The sequence below is a fragment of the Lynx canadensis genome, chromosome C2 (genome assembly GCF_007474595.2).
Source record: "Lynx canadensis isolate LIC74 chromosome C2, mLynCan4.pri.v2, whole genome shotgun sequence".
NCBI classification, from domain to species: domain Eukaryota; kingdom Metazoa; phylum Chordata; class Mammalia; order Carnivora; family Felidae; genus Lynx; species Lynx canadensis.
The window spans coordinates 78,323,893-78,343,768 of NC_044311.2; the positions used below are offsets into that span (position 1 = coordinate 78,323,893).

Consider the following 19,876-nt stretch of genomic DNA (forward strand, 5'->3'; position numbering starts at 1 on the left):
ATCAACACCTATTTCCTGAGCACCCCTGTCCTCAAGAAGGTGTTGGCATCAGAAGAGACCACGGAGGCGTGAAGGTGAGTGAGAAACTCTCAGTGCAGTTGAGGGAGACAGATGTGGAAACAGATCATCGCAACACAGTGTGACAAATACTATGGGTCACGGAACCCTGCCACTGACTTCCTGATGTAGTCAGGGATGGGCTGACATCTGAGCTGGTCTCCTGGAGCAAGCGTTTTCTCCAAGTGGAGAAGGAGAAGGATATCCTGGTCATGCATAGGCACGGAGGCACGGAGGAGGGATGCATGGCAGAGAGAATGCATTGACAGAGGCCACTGGGCCACAGGGTTCAGAAAGTCCCTGGTGCTTGACAGGTAGGACCTCATTTGGTCCTCACAGCCAGTCTGCAAGAGAGTAGGGAGCGACATCAGGAGTCAGTGCTCTTCCTGATCTCAGGGTTCCAACCACAGCTTACAAGATCCTCTGACTTGTCATTCCTGGGATTCTTCATCTCATTCCTGGCTTTATCCTTGGTCCATTCACTCCTTCCCACTCACTCTTGGAGGTGAGTGCCTCCCTCTTCTATCGTTTGATTCCTGCTTCTTAAACATCCGTGGGGAGGGAGGAGGGTTGAGACCAGCCAGCTGTGAAGCGCAGGTGACTCCACCTGCAGAGGAGGCAGAGCAGAGCAGAGCCCCCGCGGGGTCTCTTAGGGGAGTTCTGCAGACCAGCACCGTGGGAACTGAGCTCTTGTCGAACCAATCGTAGCCTGTAACTGCATTCAGCACCCCTTGAAAGTTTGTGGGGATGCCTTCCCCAAATGGGGAACTGCTTCAGATCCAGCCCAAGCTTGTGAATAATAGAGAGCTTTTAAGCACACAGAGCCCTTTGCTGCATTAACAGCACTGGACATGTCTACCAGGTCAAAAGAAAGTATAGTCCTTCGCGATCTATGATGGCGTATTTTCACACTTTTTATAGAACACATTCAGTCAGTCTTGAATATGTTTCTCAGCATACTTCTCTGCTTCGCTCTCTCCGGTTGTCTTACCCATCACCATATCCGTTTCTCCGTGAGAACATGTAAGTACTGGGGCTGGACGGAAGAATCTTCTGGATTCTGACTATTAGAATAGTCAGAAAACGCATCACCTGGATCCTCTTAAACACTTTGACCGTTGACGAGCCCACTGCAGAGACAGCCTGAAGCTCTCCTAATCTTTTGGGCCCCAATCGTTTTCTGTATCTACAAAATCAGCCACCCTCGCTGGTGCTGGCAGAGGTCAAAATGCCCAGACCTCCCAGGCCTCACGTGAGGAACCTCTCCACAAATCCTGCATCACGGGTGGGTGACAGAGGAGCCATTTCAGCACTGGACATCATTGCTGATGCTTCTGGAGGGCCTGGCCTTCCAATCTGGACATCACATTTTCTTCTCTGTGGTGGTGCACCCAGTAGTCACTCAGGAAATAGCTGCTGAATGACTTGTGATTGAAGTACATTTTTAAGACCTTTTAAAAGACACAAAAAAGGATGACTCTTCTCTGGGTAACATTTGTGTCACCTTTCCATTTGTTTAGATGAGAAAGAATACAGCACAATGAGATAAAAACGAGCAAGGAAACAAACAAACAAACAAACAAACAAACAAACAAACAAAAACCCTCCTGAACCTTTTGGAAGAATTATTCTGGATGGTTTTGTAATATTGCCTGTTGTCCCCTAGAGATAACATGCTCTGACTGAAGTGGGTGGACTAAAGGCAGCCTTGATTCTGTGAAATTTGGTGGTGTTCTGAATGCACACTAAACACTTTGCTGTGCGTTATGCAATATTTAGGGCAAATAGAAATCATCGAAATCAGCATCTTTCAGATGTGTTTTTTCAGAACCAGTAAGAGAATGCAAGACGTCAGCCATTTTCTCCTTCAAGTTGCAATAGAGGAGCAAAGAAAGCATGTAGCCAGGTTCAGACACTCCCTATAGGAAGGGAACCTGCATACTTTTATTCCCCTTCATTTCCCAAACTATTTGACTGCGGTACTATTGTCTTTATGGAATACCACATGCCACGTGGGTTAGTAAGCGGCTGCAAAAGAGCTCCACCAATACAGTGAGGCAAACGATGAGTTAATTTCTGTCTCATGGAATAGTCCAGGACAGGTAGGAAGCCTGTTCTGCTCCACAGTACCTCAGGGTTCCCAGGCTTCTTCCGTGTGAGTTTCCCGTCATCCCCTACAACTTCATTTTTGTCTGTATGGTCGAAACTGGGTCACAGGCCTACAGTTAATAATAGGTGTTGTATACTTGGAAGTTGCTGAGAATAGATCTTAAGCATTCTCATCAACCCCCCATGTCCCAAAGAAGGAAGGAAAGAAAGAAAGAAGGAAAGAAAGAAAGAAAGAAAGAAAGAAAGAAAGAAAGAAAGAAAAAAGTTACCTGTGTCAGGTAATGGAGGTATTAATTAATTTGATTTATTTATGTATTTATTATTTATTTATTTATTTATTTACTTACTTATTTACTTATTTATTTATTTAATGTTTGTTTATTTTTTAGAGAGAGATTGGGAGGAGCAGAGAAAGAAGGAGGCAGAGAATCCCAGTCAGGCTCCGCACTGTCAATGCAGAGCCCGATGCAGGGATTGAATTCACCAACCGTGAGATCATGACCTGAGCCAAAATTAAACGTTGGACGCTCAACTGGCTGAGCCACCCAGGCGCCCAACACGCTTTGAATATATACAATTACATTTATCAGTCACTTCTCAATAAGCTCGGAATAGAAAGGAAACATGTAGTTCTGTGACAAAAAGCAATCCTCAAACCCTCCCCTCAAAAAACCGGGTCACAGGCATTGCAGTGAATAAGTAGAGAAGAAATTGAATCATCACATATGCAACATTTTAAGACTCAGCCTGGAAGTAGGCACACATCACTTTCTCTCCTATTCTCTAGGTGAATATGAGACTATGGTAACTTATGTCATGTGGTAACTCCTAGCTTCAAGGAGGGGTAGGAATTAGAGTTCCTGATGATGAAGACCCTTTCTATGGCTACCAGTCCTTTAATATGTATCATGGTCCCCCAACCAGCCTGCAGGAAAACATGCTCTATGATGTAGGTTTTCTACTCTTGGTCCACACTTCTCGTTGCCAGATCAGCATTTCTGTATGCCAGGCTTCATGTTAGAGTACAGTGGTGGAGAGTTTTATAAAATGGTCTCCTAGGGGCACCTGCGTGGTTCAGTGGGTTAGGCATCGACTCTTGATATCAGCTCAGGTCATGATCTTGCAGCTGTGAGATTTAGCCTCGCCTTGGGCTCTGCACTGGGTGTGGAGCCTGCTTGGGATTCTCTCTCCCCCTTTCTCTCTACCCCTCTCCTTCTCATGCTCTCTCTCTCTCTCTCAAACAAAACAAAACAAAACCTAAAGAATGAAGCTAAACAGGAAGCAAAAAATTTTTGCGTAACCTATTTTGTAAAGGCAAAAGATAAATATATTTTAAAAAATATATAACAAAGGACTCATTTCCTTGGTATACAAACAACGTTTAAAAATTGATAAAAAATAACTCAATAGGAAAAATGGACAAAGGAAATAAACACACGAATAGAACACAACACACAGGAAAAGAAATACAAATAACCCATAACTATATAAAAATATATCCTCACACAGAATCAAAGAGATACAAATTAAAACGAGATACTTTAAAAAAACCTTATTAGAATGTCAAATATTTACATGTTTGACAGTATCTGATATCGGTGAGGGTATAAGGAAACAGGTACTCTTCTACCATGTTGGGAGTAGAAATCGCTATGGAATTCTTGTAAGTCAATTTACAACAACTTTCAGAAGTTAAGATGTGCATACATCTTGATCCTGAAATTCCACTTATCCTAAGTATTTACTCACACAAATGAGCAAAGATATACAGGCACAGGGATACTCAAGATTTTATGGACAGGTATTTTGGGGGGATGAATGCACGGGAGTGTGACGGCTATTTAATATTTTAAGAAACTGCTAAACTATTTTCCAGAGTGGCTATACCATTTTCCATTTCTTTTTTTTTTTATTTTTTTTAACGTTTTTATTTATTTTTGAGACAGAGAGAGACCGAGCATGAACGGGAGAGGGGCAGAGAGAGAGGGAGACACAGAATCGGGAGCAGGCTCCAGGCTCTGAGCCATCAGCCCAGAGCCCCACGCGGGGCTCGAACTCACGGACCGTGAGATCGTGACCTGAGCCGAAGTTGGACGCTCAACCGACCGAGCCACCCAGGCGTCCCTTTTTTTTTTTTAATTTTTTTTTTTTTTTTTACCATTTTCCATTTCTACTGGCAGATTATGAGTGCTCTATTTTCATCATTTCCTTTTCCAAATTTAGTATTCTCACCATTTTACGATCTTTAAAAAAATGTGATCTTTATTTTTCACACCTTAAAATTTTGTTTTTAATTTTTTTAATGTTTATTTATTTTTGACAGACAGAGACAGAGCACGAGTGGGGAGGGGAAGAGAGAGAGGGAGACGCGGAATCCGAATCCAGGCTCTGAGCTGTCCGCACAGAGCACCATGTAGGGCTTGAACTCACAAACTGCAAAATCATGACCTGAGCCGAAGTTGAACACTTGACCCAGGTGCTCCTATTTTCCCCACCTTTAAACAAATTATCCACAGTCCATAGTTTATATTAGAGTTCACTCTTTGTGCCATACATTCTATGGGTTTTGACAAATGCATAATATCTACCCTCCATTATAGTATTTCTTACCATTTTAAATTTTAGCCATCCTAGTTGGTGCATAGTGATATCTCATTGGTGGTTTTAATTTGCTTTTCCCTAGTGGCTAATAATGTTGAACATCTTTACATGTGCTTATTTGCCATCCATATATCTTACTTTATGAAATGCTTTTCATGTCTGTTGACCATTTTCTAACTGGATTTTTTTTCTCTTTAATTTTAAGAGTTCTTTATGCAATCTAGATACAAATCCTTTGTCACATCTATGGTTTGCAAATATTTTCTCCCAGTCTGTAGCTTGCTTTTTTATCCTCTGAACAGGGTCTTTCACAGAGCAAAATTTTTATTTTACTTATTTTTATTTTTTACTTTCACTTTTTTACATTTTTTCCTTTTTAAAGTTTATTTATTTATTTTGAGAGACAGAAGAGAGAGAGAAAGCAAGTGCGGGAGGGACTGAGAGAAGGAGAGAGAAAGAGAATCCCAAGCAGACCCTGCACTGTCTGCACAGAGTCAGATGTAGGGCTTATACCCACAAAACACAAGATCATTATCTGAGCGAAAATCAAGAATCGGATGCTTAACCAATTGAGTCACCCAGGCTCCCTGCAAAAGTTTTAATTTTGCTGGAATCTCAGTTATCATTGTTTCCTTGATGGATCATGCCTTTGGTATTATACATAAAAACTTTCCCTAGCTCTACTTCCCTGTATTAGTTTCCTAGGGTCGCCAAAACAAATCACCACAAACTTGGTGATTTAAAGAAGAGTAAACTATTTTCACCTCCTACTATGGCCGAATATTCACTCATTATTTTTTCTGTATGCCATTTCCTGTCACCTCTCTAAATATAACAATTATTCTTAAGTCCCCTCCCCCACCCTTTTTTGGCTATTAGCTTTGTTTCCTTGGGTGTAAATTCTTCTATTTGTTGAAGTTGTGGCCTCTGTCAGATTATGTCTGTTGGTACTCAGCCCTATGTCTATTTTTCTATATTCCCTTTCACTCCTGAAGCTGGGTGTCTGAAAGGACATATCCCAGACTCCCTTGCCAGATGAGCTCCTGTTAGGTTCTGCGAAGGAGAGACAGCTGTGTAAGATTGAAAGGAGCAAAACAGAGAAGCTTTGTGTTTCTGGTGGTGCCCCCGGTGGTGTCAGTGGCCCTAGCTGCTCTTCACTGCAGTGGGGGAGCCTCTAGGAGTACAGTGAGTGTAGGCTTACAGGCTATGGCCCAGGGGCAGGGGCCGCTTCCTGATCTCTGGGCAACACCCTCTCCTTTCCTTTGCTTCTCCAGCAGTTCCAAAATGATTGTGGAAAATTCTTGGACTCAAACAGTACTTTGGTATCAGGAGGGGCCCCAGGACACAGGTTCTCAAAGCTATGAATCTAGGGTTGCTTATCTGGCCTTTTTGCCAATGGAAGTGCATTACTGTTAGTCCAAAGCATGAGTGGGAAAATAGGTGCTTAAATTAGTATCTGAAGTTGCACTTGGATGAAGTGCAGTTAGAGCCAGACTTTTTCCTTTTATAGCCAAGAATTTTTTCCTTTCTTGCCATTTATAGGTATTTGGGGAAGGAGCAGAAGGCTGCAGGGTATGCTGTCTGCTGCCTTGCTCCAGTGTTCTGGATTATTTTTCAAAACATAGTAATTATGCTTAATTATTTCGATTAAGATTATTTTTTGAAATCACAATTAAGCGAAAAATATATGGCAATATTTAGCCATACTTACAGGAAACTTAGTCATGCAGCCTGCTGTTTTAATATTGCAACTCACAAGCTGACAGGGGATTGAACTGTAGCCATCATCACTACCTAGAGTGAAATGATCACATTAATGTGATCATTTCCTCTAGGGTGTGACAGTTCCGTCCTGGGAAAGAAGACTAGCCTCAAGGCACTCCTGGCTGAATGCTCTTCAGTTACAGTCTCTGAGCCCCTATGCCACAGAATTGCCTCTTTCCACATGGTGACCTTTGTAGTGGATGGCAGATTTCTCTGAGGTCTCAAAATGACAGGCTTTCACAATGTCACTGGCTGACAGCCAGACCCAGTGCAGTCCTGCTGTGCTTTTGGGGCTAAAGTCATTCCACCTTGTGCAACAGTTAAAGCCTGCTGTAAACAGCTGCATTCCCAGAAAGCCAGGAGAAAATGGTTTTTTTTTTTGGGGGGGGGGGGCGGGGGCAACCCGAAAGCTACACTAAAGTACAAGAGTAAATCTTAGGGTTTCATAGTCCATCAGGAAAAATGAGGGACATGAGGTATTAGAAAGCATACGAGTTTTGTAGTCAGACTGATCTGGCTCAAATCTCAGATCTGTGCCTTGGCCAAGTCACTTTATCTCGAAGAACTCCAGATGCTTTATTTGTAAAATATGAGACAGCCGTAGCTATCTCCCGGGAAGATTAAATATGATCACTTCCCTATTAATTTATTCAACATTTTTTATTGCCTACCTTGTACCAGATCATATTCTAGGGGCCAGGGAGACAACACTGAAAAGGCAAAGCTCCTGTTCTCATGAGGTTCCTCCTGTAGTGAGGAGAGACAGATAGTAACACAAACCAAAAGTGATGTAACTGAGAGTAGCTACCGTTTCTGTTTTCTCTTTGGTCCAACCTACCTGGCAAACTATATTAAACCTTGTTTTCCCTGGTCCCTTATCTAAGCCAGTGGGCCCTTGGAAAGGGACTCATGACTCCAATCTCAATGGCCTAATGTGACTTTTTTTTTTAAATGTTTATTTATCTTGAGAGAGACAGAAAGAGAGTGCATGTGCTTGCATGCACAAGCTGGGGAGGGGCAGAGAAAGAGAGAGAGAGAAGGAGAGAGAGAATCTCAAGCAGTCTCTGTGCTGACAACAAGGAGCCTGACGTGGGGCTTGACCCCATGACTGTGAGATCATGACCTGAGTCAGAATGGAGTCAGATGCTTAACCACCCAGGTGCCTCATCATGTGACTTCTCTAGAAAATTTGCATATTAGCAGGAGGCCTTAGGTCAGACTTTTACTTCACTTTGCTGTGGACTTTTAGGCTCTGTGTGGCCAGCAGAGGTGGTGTTTGGGGACAGGCAGACACTTGCCTACCTCTGCCTGAGAACATTCTGTTTCTGAATGTCTTGTAGAAGTTGCTGCTGGGATCCTGAGTCCTAGCTGGGGTCATGATTTAATGCCTGAGAATTCATGGCTTGCAGGGGCCAGCTCTGATCCTGCATTTAAAAACAAAACATGGGTTTGCCAAGAAAGAGTCTAATGTGATGAATGTTGCCATTTCAAACCTAAGCCTTCTAGCAACACCTATGTAGGTGGCAACCTCTGGTCTTCCAGGCCAATCCCATCCCAGAGCGGGGTTCACCAGTAGGTAGATTAAGCAATATGCCTAAGGCACTGGCAAAATGAGGACTCACATACCCATAAAAAGTTAGTTTTCAAAACGTTATCTGGAATTTTGGAACCAGAAAATCTTGAAAGACATTCTAATATTAGGTCTTATGTAAGCTCTTTGTTGTGTTGAATTTGAATAGGGTTGGGGGCTCCATAATCTTTTGGAAGGCAGGGTCTCTAAAGATCTTAATCTGGCCCTGCCACCCACCGCTTCAGAAACTTCCCTTTACCTCAGTTCTCAGAATGAACACACAAAGTCTTCCCCACATCTGAGGTCCAGGCCAGAGAGTGGAGGATATGTTCTATGTCTTACTTTACTGCAGCATTCTCCCTTCTGAAGTGGTGTGTCTGAACCACAAAATGTCACACTTCATCATGCACAGTGAGCAGGAGTGTGGTGGTGGTAATCGGGGTCCCTGACTTATTAGGGCAAAGCTATGGGGAGAGGGAGGTCCCCTGGACCACCGGGCAATTCATTTTACAGGAGGAAGTTTCTGCCACAGATGGAGAGATAGCTTGTAGCTTGCTTTCCTTTCCTTTCTCTGGTCTTGACCCTTGTCCCATCTTCTACTGCTATTGTAGGAAGCCAAAAAAAAAAAAAAAAAAAAAAAAAAAAAAAAAAGGAGCCAAGACCTGAGAATGTGAATGTTGTGACTGTGGATCCACTTGGCTTCCCAAGCCCAAGGGGGGTTGCAGCAGGTTCCCCAGAGTGGAGACCTGAGGCAGCTGCCAGGGGCAAGGTGCCCTCCCACTGGCCTCTGGCCCTTACAGGGTTAGCCAATGGGAAGAGACAACTGTGGGGTGGGGACTGCCTGCCCCCATGAGTACCAGGCTGCAGAGGCTGGACCATCTCCTCACTTCCATCCTGACTGCAGTCTGTGGGTCTGATTCTACACCTGAGGGTAAGATCAAGTTGATCACAGTTCCAGGCCGGGGGTGGGGATGGCTGCCTTGCAATGGAGCCTCTGGCTGGGGTATGCCCAGGCTCTCTTGTACAGGCAAAACTCTGGTGAGGGCAGCACTGGTGGAGGCAGACAGACCTTGGGCTTCTTTCTTGATTCTCCCACAGCTCCAAGAGTAAAGGAGCTGTTCCTCTGGTGAAAATCTTGAATTTTGCCCAATTCACTCTGTGGCAAGATGCCTACCCAGAGAAAAGGTTGGGATCCGTGAGGAAGGAGGGATGGTCCAGTGATAGAGTTCAGTTAAATAAGAAGAGAAGGAAATAAATCACTCCTCAGCTTGACCAGGTAGGCAAGGAAAGGCAGCTTGGGGATAGCCTGAGCTCTGACCTCAGGTTGAGTCTGGAACCCAGCTCTGCTACTTGACTCTTCTCAGCAAATATTGATTGAGAAAGTTCTATAGGCCAGACATTGGGTAGACTTGCGAAGATGAGTGAGACATAATCATTGTCTGGATTTGAGGGAATCTGTAAATATGGGGATGTGGGGATATCTCACAGGATGATTGAGACATTCAAATGAAGTAATGCAAGCTTGGCATATACTGAAAACTTAGGAAAATCTTATTTTTAGAAGACATTTTCTGGCCGAAACCAATGGGTCTGCCTGGCCTTTGCCACGCCCAATCCTGCTCGCCCCAGCAAGTGCTGTGCCTGAGGCATCTGGTTGTTTTCAGTGTAGGAGGCAGATGTCAGAGCAGGAAGGATTTTAGAGATCAGGCCATCCCTCTTGTGTCAGTGGATGTGGATCCCTGGTCTGGGGAGGTTCTGGTTTTCAGACCAGTCCTCACAGGGAATGCAGCCACCTCACTCCTGGTGACTCCCTCCATTAGGGGTAAGGCCAGCTCCTCCAGACAAGGTAGTGGAGCAGGGGAGCCCTTTATGCTGGTAGAACATGCCCAAAGGAGCATGAAGGTGTCAGCTTTGCTCTTGAAGCAGAGAAATAGAAATGGAGCCCTGCAGCTCAATTGGCAGTCCTCGTTGCCTTCCTCCCTTAACTCTTGAGGAGTTGTAGAGAGAGACACAGGACTTGCTTCTTGTCCTTTCTAAGGTGGCTGCAGGGACAGACTTTCCACCTACTCCTTGTCAAGCCAAGAGATTAGTGGCCCGACTTGGCTGAAGTCAGAAGGTAGAAGCTTTGGAGAGCAGAAATTTTCAGTCAGGATTTTTTTCATGTGGAGAACGACTGATTCTAAAAATGCATTGGAAGGATGTTCGGCTTTACTAGTTCTTGAGAATATGTGTGTACGTGTGTGCGTGTGTGCGTGTGTGTGTGTGTGTGTGTGTGTGTGTGTGTTGGGCATAGGAATGCTGACAGCTCTCCTAGGGTTGAGTGAAAGCTTTCAGGTAAGGGGTGCCTTGGTGGCTCAGTCAGCTAAGCATCTGACTTTGGCTCAGGTCATGGTCTCATCGTTTGTGAATTCAGGCTCCTCATTGAGCTGTCTCCTGTCAGCACAGAACTCGCTTTAGATTCTCTGTCCCCCTCTCTGACCCTCCCCTTCTCTCTATCTCTTAGAAATAAATAAAAATTTTTAAAAGGATAAGATTCTCTCTCTCTCCTGCTCATACTCTCTCTCAAATAAAAGAAAAAAAAAAAAAAGAAAGAAAGCTTTCAGGTAATCCTCCTGGGAGCTAGACCAAACTGAGTCGATTCCTGATTCTGTCATTCATCATTAGGTTGTATCATGTGAAATGGTACTCCCAATATTCTACCACTTTAACCTTTAAAAATGGCGAATGCATATAACCCACAAGAGTTGTATGACTTTTTTTCCTCCCCAGCCGCCCCGCCCTGGATACTAAGAATTGCGTGATCTTAAGCCAACATCTTGGTCTCTTCAAGTCTCAGATTCTTCTCTATAGTAGAATCAAGAGCAGGGCCGTGGGGAAGGTTCCAAGACATCAAGTTTGAAAGTGCCTTATGTAATTTCTACTCCAAAGTATCCTTGACCAATTTCAAAGTGTTCTCATGTCCCTCCTCTTACCTGATCGCGTTCAGTAGATTCTGAAGCTGAGTCTGAGAGGCTTTTTAGAGGCAGTGTAATGTGATGGGAAGCTTACCGGTTTGGAAGTCAGAACAGGAATCTCTCAGGGGTCATGTCCTTAATGTCTCAATTTCCCCATCTCTAAAGTTGGGATTATTTTCCTTACTTCATGGAGTTCTTGTAAAAATTAAAATAAGTAATAAATAAAATAATGCGTGAAAGCTGCTAGTGTGGGAGCTGGCCTCTATGAGGATCTAATAAGTGCCTTCTCCTTAACCTCCTGTTTGTAGAAGCAGGGCAGGGGTGAGATGATTTCTGGGGTTCATTTGGCTCTCAGGGACTGAGTGATCTGTGCTTTAATGCCCTTTCCTTCTGCAAGAGTTGGCACAGATTTGCTGACCTTCCCCCCCCGCCCCCCGCCATACTGCTCTGTTTCCTGCCAGCCCTAAAGGAGACTCTGTCCTGTATTTCGTAGGATTCTGCTGTTGTTACTGAAATTCCAGCAGGTCAAAGTGGAATTTCTTATATATTAAACAATTTTTTTTAACATGTATTCACCTTTAAGAGAGAGAGACAGAGTGTGAGCGGGGGAGAGGCAGAGAGAGAGAGGGAGACACAGAATCCGAAGCAGGCTCCAGGCTCTGAGCTGTCAGCACAGAGCTCGATGCAAGGCTCAAACTCACAGATCGTGAGATCATAACCTGAGTTGAAATCAGACGCTTAACTGACTGAGTCACCCAGGTGTCCTGGAATTTCTTATAAATTTTAGCACTGAAAATGAGAGATCATAATATGGCCCTTTAGGATCCAGAGAACATCATGGCCATCCCTCATATAATTCTTTTTTTTAAATTTAATTTTATTATTATTATTTTTTGATATTAAATTTATTGTCAAATTGGTTTCCATACAACACCCAGTGCTCATCCCAACAGGTCCCCTCCTCAATGTCCATCATCCACCTTCCCCTCCCTCCCACCCCCCATCAACCCTCAGTTTATTCTCAGTTTTTAAGAGTCTCTTATGGTTTCATATAATTCTAAGAATGAATGGATCCATGCCTATACACTGTGTACCATGAGAGCCAGTGCAGTAGAAAGAACTCGTCCTTTGGATTTTAAAGTGCACCTCCACACTCTTCCTTGTTATGCATGGGCAGAAGTTATTAATCCTCTCTGGTCCTAGGATTTGTCATGTGGGAACTGAGTCCTACTTCCTGGAGTAGTAGGGCTGAAATAAGATTAAAGGGCAGGTGGATGTACAGTGGTCCAATACAGGTGGTCCATAAATACTTGTTAGTTTCCCTTCTCTTGACTTATATGTGTGGAAGTTTATAAAATGCTTCAGACTTTTAATCAACTGGTTCTCACAATAAGATTGTGAAATAGGTTGCGTAAGGATTAATATCATTAATAATCATTAATAATATCATTAATAATTTGGAGGCAAAGAACATGAGATTTGGGGGTGGGGTGGAGATAAGTAAGTCACCCAGTGAGTTAACGGTGGAGCCTAGACGAGAAGCCAGGGCACTTGCATCATAACCTGGAGGGCTTTTCATTCTATTTTTTCTTATGTCCCCCATCCCATGGAGTGGAATATGAAAAGGCAGATGTGTAATCCTGATGCATTTTTTTTTCCTCCTGTGAACTATGCCTAAGACTCTATTTTTGGGCTTTGGAAGACCAGAATTTGATTTCCAGCTCCTCCTCGTTTAAGAGCTCTAGGCTCTTGGATGAGTCACTTAACTTTCCTGAATCCGCTTCCCTCATCTCTAAAATGGGTACAGTCATAGCTAACATTTATTAAACACTGACATGTGCCATGCCCTGTTCTAAGTACGTTATATGGATTACGCCTCTTAATCCTCCAACAAATACATGACTGAAACATATTATAGGTAAGAACAAATTATTCCCACCCGAGCACCAAGATCATAGAGCATGTGATGTCCTTCTCTTTCACACCATCTCTCAAAATGGTTGTGAAGATTACATGAGACATTTTAGGCAAGAACTTTACAAATGGAGTTCTACAGAAACAGAATTATAAGTGTAGCTTGGGAGTTAGCTTCATGATCCATATAAGAGTTGTCTCTGCAGGCACCATTGAGTCTTAGATTACAGTTTCGTTTAATAGTGTTCTCCGCTGTAGAAATAGAAATCTCTCAAAATCAAAGTGTAACAATTGCCATATCTAAGCAAAGAACACAGATAATTTTGGAATACATTTTTTTTAGAGACACTTCTGCACTGGCCTTCAATTGTTATCAATTGCCGCTTTTTCCACTCAGAACTAGGTTAGAAGACAACTTTCTTCTGCAACCAGAATCTGTTCTTAGAATGAGAAAATTCCTAGAATCGTGTACCCATCTTCACCCCAACCCCCCTTTTTACATTTTTTTTAATGTTTATTTATTATTGAGAGACAGAGCATGAGCATGGGAGGGGCAGAGAGAGGAGGAGACGCAGAATCCAAAGCAGGCTCCAGGCTCTGACCTGTTAGCACAGAGCCCGACGCGGGGCTCAAACTCACAAACCGCGAGATCATGACCTGAGTTGAAGTCGGAGGCCCAACCAACTGAGCTACCCAGGAGCCCCACTCCACCCCTTTTTTCAGTACCTCCTCCACCCCATGCCACTGTCATGGAACCCAGACTGATTGTCCCTGTTAGTGGAAAAATCTGTCCATAACGCCAAAGTGTTGAGGGCTGAAAGCCTTCTCTAAGGCTGGGAGAATAGAATCTTGATTTTTCAAAGAGGAGGAGGAACCAGAGAACCCAGAGACCTTCTTACATCACACTCCCCCCAACAGTTTGGAGACAGCCCCCAATCTCCTTTTATCTTTGGGTCTTTCCATAGCTGCCCCCACCAGTTCTTGCATTCTGGATTCTCTCTTCCCATCTCCCTGTGGAAAAGGACACAGCCTCATAGATTCTGCCCTCCTCATTTCTGGAGAAAGCAAGCACAGAACCTCTCAGAGGTCTTCTTGGGACTTGTAATGCTAAGCCCAGAAGGAGAAAGAATGAAGGTGACAAATAGTGAGAAATTTCAAATGCATATGAAGTCTTCAAAGCCTCACAACAAGCATTCTTCCTAAACACAAAAGGAGCTTGGCTGGCCTCTCCTCCTTGGCTTCTAATCTCACTCACCTCTTTCTTCTTATTGTGGGGCAAGCCAAGCCCATGCTGTGTCTCATTTTATTTCCAGGAGCTATGGACTACGCCCTCCTGAGCCCTTGAAATCAGTAGAGGGCGACAACGGTACATGCAGATGCAAAGAGTGAGCCTTGGCTAGAGATTCACCACCACTGCGGAGGGGACAGAGTCTGTCCAGTCCTTTCTGTCTCAGCTGCCGTGTTTCTTCAGTTTCTACCCCTCCTATCAGTCTACCTCATTCTCAATTCTCACGTTATTTATAAGATCATATTTGTTCTTTGCTAAATGATCTATCAGCTCAATGGAGAGGGAAAAGATGAACTGAAAGCATCTTTAAACAGCCAGTCTTCAAATAGGGAGAAATCATTTGAGTATTTTAGATCACAGCTTACACCAAAACAAAATATCGAAGATGAATTAAAGAGTGAAATTTAAAATATATAAAACACCAGAGGATAAAAAAATAGAATATTTACCAAAACATAGAATGGCTGAGAACTGTTTAAAACTTAGAGGCAAAGAAAAATATCAGCTGAGTTGACTCTAAAAGCTAAGACTTCTGCCACTTAAAAATCAGGATAAACAGAAGAATAATCTACAGAATAATCACTTAAGAAAATAGTCATGGCATATATGATAAAGTGTTGGCGTGAAGAGCTCATGGGGCACCTGGGTGACTCAGTTGGTTGTGTGTCCAACTTTGACTCAGGTCATGATCTCGTGGTTTGTGAGTTCGAGCCCCGCGTCGGGCTCTGTGCTGACAGGTGGGAGCCTGGAGCCTGCTTCGGATTCTGTGTCTCCCTCTCTGTCTGCCCCTCTCCTGCTCACTCTCTGTCTCTCTCTCTCTCTCTCTCTCAAAAATAAATAAACAGGGGCGCCTGGGTGGCGCAGTCGGTTAAGCGTCCGACTTCAGCCAGGTCACGATCTCGCGGTCCGTGAGTTCGAGCCCCGCGTCGGGCTCTGGGCTGATGGCTCAGAGCCTGGAGCCTGTTTCCGATTCTGTGTCTCCCTCTCTCTCTGACCCTCGCCCGTTTATGCTCTGTCTCTCTCTGTCCCAAAAATAAATAAACGTTGAAAAAAAAAATAAATAAATAAACATTAAAAAAATTTTTTTAAAAAGCACATTGTGTCCCTAATAAATTAAGTGACAAAAACCACTAACAGATTGTATAATGAATGAGGAAATTAAATTGGGATAGGAAATTAAGTCAGAAAACAGGACTTTGATAAAATGTACAACTCACTAATGATCGAAGTAGCCAGGTACCATTTCTTTTGTTCCCTAAACTAACAACAACAAAAATAGGTTTTTAAAAATTTTGCTGGTGAGAGTAGTTAATAGGCTCTCTCATACACACACTAACACACGACCTAGTAACAGTATAACAAACTGCAATTTGGAAATATGCATCAAGAGCCTTAAAAATGTTCATACCTTTTAGTCCGCTAATATTACTTCTGAGAATATGTCATGACAGAATATGAGTTGCGGATAAGCTCCATGACCAAGGATATTAGTTATGGATTTTAAAATAATACTTTAAAATGGAAGTAAGCTAAAAGTTGAACTCAATAGAAATGGTTCCGTATAGTTGGCTATATCCACTTGAGGAAGGAGCACATACACCATTAAAATGATGATTATGTGAACTAGAAAATGACAAGGCAAAAATTGGGAATAAATTTCTGCGCAAAGTACATTTTTCATTATGTTTAAAAATAAACAGAGAAAGTCTTGGGACTGGGGATCCTTTTGTTTTCTGTGGTTTCCAAGATGTTTATGTTATTAGTTTTAGTGAATTCATGTGCGTGTCTATATCTACATCCATCTCTCTCTCTCTCTATCTATGCAAAATGAATATATATGAATGAATGATGGGTTGGTTGTACCTCATTAAGAGGGCACTATAGACCCCAGGTGGTGGGACACAGAAATGGGATTCTAGACGCCATGCACATCTTTGGGGGTAAAATTGCCAATCAGGGTCTTTCCTGCATCCCTCATGGAGGAACTGTCTCCTAAAACCAAACCCAATTCTGGAGACTTTGTATAACCCTTGAGAGATAAGCACATTGATGAAAAATAGTGAGTGCTCAGAGTAGAAAAATACACACAGGCGGTGTTTAACTTAGAAGCATGTTCTTGGGATTAGGCACCTTTCACACTCCACAGAGGGTTTTAGTAATGACTGCGATCCAGGATCCTTTTTCCTTTCTGTGGTGCTTTCTCTCGACTCTTTGGTGAGAGAAGGTTAAGAAGACCAAGAAGCTGGCTATCAGAGGCAGGGGACTAAGATCACCCTGATATCAGAGGCAGAAACTGGGAGGGGACGAGTATCATCTTCTAGGAGGGGGATATGAAGGAACGGTTCTGGGAAGGTGTCCCCGGCCACCCGTACCACTTGAACTTTTTGCTAGGGCTCCCAGAAGACACATTTAAAATCCACTCCCCTCTCCATCCTTCTTTCCCTCTTCCTACCTCCTTCCCTCCCCTCTCTGGCTCTCTTGCCCTTTCTTTTCTTCCTCAGAAAGTATTTCTTTAGTCCCTACTCTGTGCTGGTAGTATGTCAGTCTTCATCCCTGGTACCTGTGGTTTAATGGGAGAAATGAATGAGCAAATCAGCAATTACAGTGTAGTGCAGGAAATGCAATGCTAGAGGTAAGTGAGGGCACTGGGGGTGTGCAAAGGAGGAACAAACAACCCAGATTGGGGAGGGAGGATTTCCTGAAAAAGAAGACATCCCTACTGTGTCCTGAAAGCTGCATAGGGATCAGGGAGGTAAGGAAGTGCTGCTAAGTGTGACCCAGGCAGAGTCAGTGCATATCCTCATGGGACAGTGTGTCTCTGGTTGTCTGACTCAGGGAAAGGCTGTGTGTGTGTGCCTTGTGTGAGTGTGTATATATGTGTGTGCACTCATGTGTATGTATGCGTGTGTGTGTGTGCAATAACCCAAATGGTCTATCATGTGATCTAGGAAATGGGGAGAGGAAGAAAGAATGAAAGAGAAAGAAGGAAGAACAGACATAGAAATGAAGGAGAGGGAAGTAGAGAAGATAAAAGGAGGCAGAGAGAGAGATATTGGTTAGAGTTGAAGGAGAGGATCTGAGCCATCATCCTTGGAAAACTCAAGGGATAGATTCTTGACAAATGGACTCTTGGAATTCGATCCGAGGAGGCTGGTCCTGTGCTCAGACATGAGGTTATTGGAAAAGTGTTGTTCTGCCCTCACTGAACTTACGATCTGTTGAGGAAAGGAGATCATACACAAAGAATAATGCTAAGTACTACAAATTTCAGGGCAGAAAGAGATCAAGGTGGGTGGAAATTGTTAGAACAGTCTTCCGGAAGAGGTGAGTGTGCAGAGAGCAGGTCTCAGAAGTGGGTGCTGCTGACATGGCCCTGGTCTTGCATAGGTCCTGACGGGGTGTGTTGTGTGGGGTCTGCTCGCAGGGCTGACGGTGTGGATCTGGGTTCCAGGGCTCAGGATGCTGTTGCTACGAGCTGTTCTATTGCTACTGGTCCTGCCCATTCGCGGCGAGGACTCCGAGACAGAAGGGCCTGGAGTCGTGGTTCCCCTGCCAAAAGGGGCCTGCACAGGTTGGATGGCAGGCATTCCAGGGCATCCCGGCCACAATGGGACCCCAGGCCGGGATGGTAGAGATGGCGCCTCGGGTGAAAAGGGTGAGAAAGGAGATCCAGGTAAGAACAAGGTTTTCGGCTTCCATTGTCATAGACTTCTGTGGGGTGGAAGAGGCATTAGCTATTGACTAAGGCCTAGACACAGGGAGGAAGCAAATTTGTTTTCTGTGACCCACAAGCAACCCGAAATGGATTTGGGTTCGCCTCTGAGAATAGGTGGTACCTGTAAAACTAGTACACTCAACTCTGCTCTAGCCACATCACGTTCTCTGTACCTTTCCCCATCTCCACCTCATCCATCACTATGCCCAATCTGTTCACATTCATGTTACCCTTCATTTCCGCTAACTTCCCATTCCACCCAGGGGCATTCACACATAATGCACACTCTTACAGCTCACGGTCCTGCTCCTGGGGAACTCTTGGTCTGATTAAGGACATAAGTCTAATGCACAAAGCTGTTAAGGATTACTACGAGAAAGCCTATTCCAAATATGCCAAGTTGAATGTGGACTAATGCCCGAAGTACGGAACCGAGACAAAATGCTCTCAATGCAGATCCGGATTATTAACAATGAAGGCTTTAAGAAGGAGGTGGGACTGGAGCCAGGCCTTAAAGGATGGGTAGACAGAATAGAGAGAGGGCATTCCAGACAGAGGGGTTAGAAGTATGGTTGGTTGAGCCAACATGTGAAGGGCTGGCAGGGTGGAGGGTCTTTGATGGAGACTTACAGGGAATGAGGTTGGAGATGAATTAATGGGAGCCTGCTGTGGGATGTAGAAGGAGAAGGTATAACTCACCTCTTTGGGAGCCCCCATCGTTTCCCTGCTCTGAAAGTCGGGCAAGTTGTGGGTAAGGGAGATAAGGACAGTGTTTTAGGTTAGAACTAACCTAGGCAGGAGTTCTGTTTCTGTGGTCACTGAAGTCTTCTCGTTCTCTAGGTCTTGTTGGTCCTAAGGGTGACACTGGTGAAACTGGAGTAACTGGGATTGAAGGTCCCCGAGGTTTTCCAGGAATCCCAGGCAGGAAAGGAGAACCTGGAGAAAGTGCCTACGTATACCGCTCAGCGTTCAGTGTGGGATTGGAGAGCCGGGTCACAGTCCCCAATGTTCCCATTCGCTTTACCAAAATCTTCTACAATCAGCAAAACCACTATGATGTTACCACTGGAAAATTCCACTGCAACATTCCCGGGCTATACCACTTCTCCTACCACATCACAGTCTACTTGAAGGACGTCAAGGTCAGTCTCTACAAGAGAGACAAGGCGATGCTCTTCACCTACGACCAGTACCAGGAGAAGAATGTGGACCAGGCCTCTGGCTCTGTGCTCCTCCATCTGGAGATGGGCGATGAAGTCTGGCTCCAGGTGTATGGGGATGGCGACTCTAACGGGCTCTATGCAGATAACGTCAATGACTCCACCTTTACAGGCTTCCTTCTCTACTATGACACCGTTTGATCACAACTAACTTAGAACCTCCACTGGGCCAGACAACCAAAAGTGAAAGAACAGTCTACAGGTTCTCAGTGTAGTTAGGAGATTAATTTTACTACCTAGTTGGAGGGCTCTGAACATTATTCATTCATTTACTCATTCATTCATCAAGTCCTTTAAAAAAATTATATACTATGTTCCTGAAGAAGACATGGTCCCTGGCCTCAAGGATCTGCTATGTAGTAGCAATGAAAGGTTAATAACATTTCCTGGGGTGCTTTGCACACATGGCAAGATACCTGACTACCATAAAGTATTTCACAGTGTTATTCTGTGTCTATTGTTTTTCCTCATATTCATGCCAATCCTGCGAGGTACACAGGAAACGTATTATTCTCCTCTTTTTGCACTTGGGTTCTGAGCCTGAGAGTGACTGCCTAAGGTGACACAGGTATTAAGTGGCAGAGTTAGAAATCAAACCCAGGTCTAGAGACCTTCTCCTCTAGACCCTGCCCTTGTTTAGGAGTACATGGCCTCTTGGGAGTGTTGGTAGGGAGTCAATCACCC

At 44.0% G+C, this 19,876-nt stretch overlaps 1 protein-coding gene across 2 annotated transcripts; it reads left to right on the top strand.

Moving 5' to 3' along the window:
• Positions 1 to 8,956: 8,956 nt before the first annotated feature.
• On the top strand, positions 8,957 to 19,638 carry ADIPOQ (adiponectin, C1Q and collagen domain containing). 2 transcript variants are annotated; one of them, XM_030330427.1, is made up of 3 exons: positions 8,957 to 9,032; positions 17,709 to 17,930; positions 18,813 to 19,638. In XM_030330427.1, exons 2-3 carry the CDS (start codon positions 17,717 to 17,719, stop codon positions 19,331 to 19,333), a joined length of 735 nt encoding a protein of 244 aa, XP_030186287.1. In that variant the 5' UTR covers positions 8,957 to 9,032; positions 17,709 to 17,716; the 3' UTR covers positions 19,334 to 19,638. The 2 variants fall into 2 exon arrangements, with proteins under 2 accessions (XP_030186287.1, XP_030186286.1); XM_030330426.1 differs by having other exon boundaries at positions 8,982 to 9,032; positions 17,682 to 17,930.
• The last annotated feature ends 238 nt before the right edge of the window (positions 19,639 to 19,876 follow it).

Bases quoted from the DNA above. Each gene is read 5' to 3' on its own strand.
- ADIPOQ (XM_030330427.1), top strand. From the start codon at position 17,717: ATGCTGTTGCTACGAGCTGTTCTATTGCTACTGGTCCTGCCCATTCGC. The intron at 17,931-18,812 runs GTAAGAACAAGG...CTCGTTCTCTAG, and splicing joins GGGTGAGAAAGGAGATCCAG to GTCTTGTTGGTCCTAAGGGT.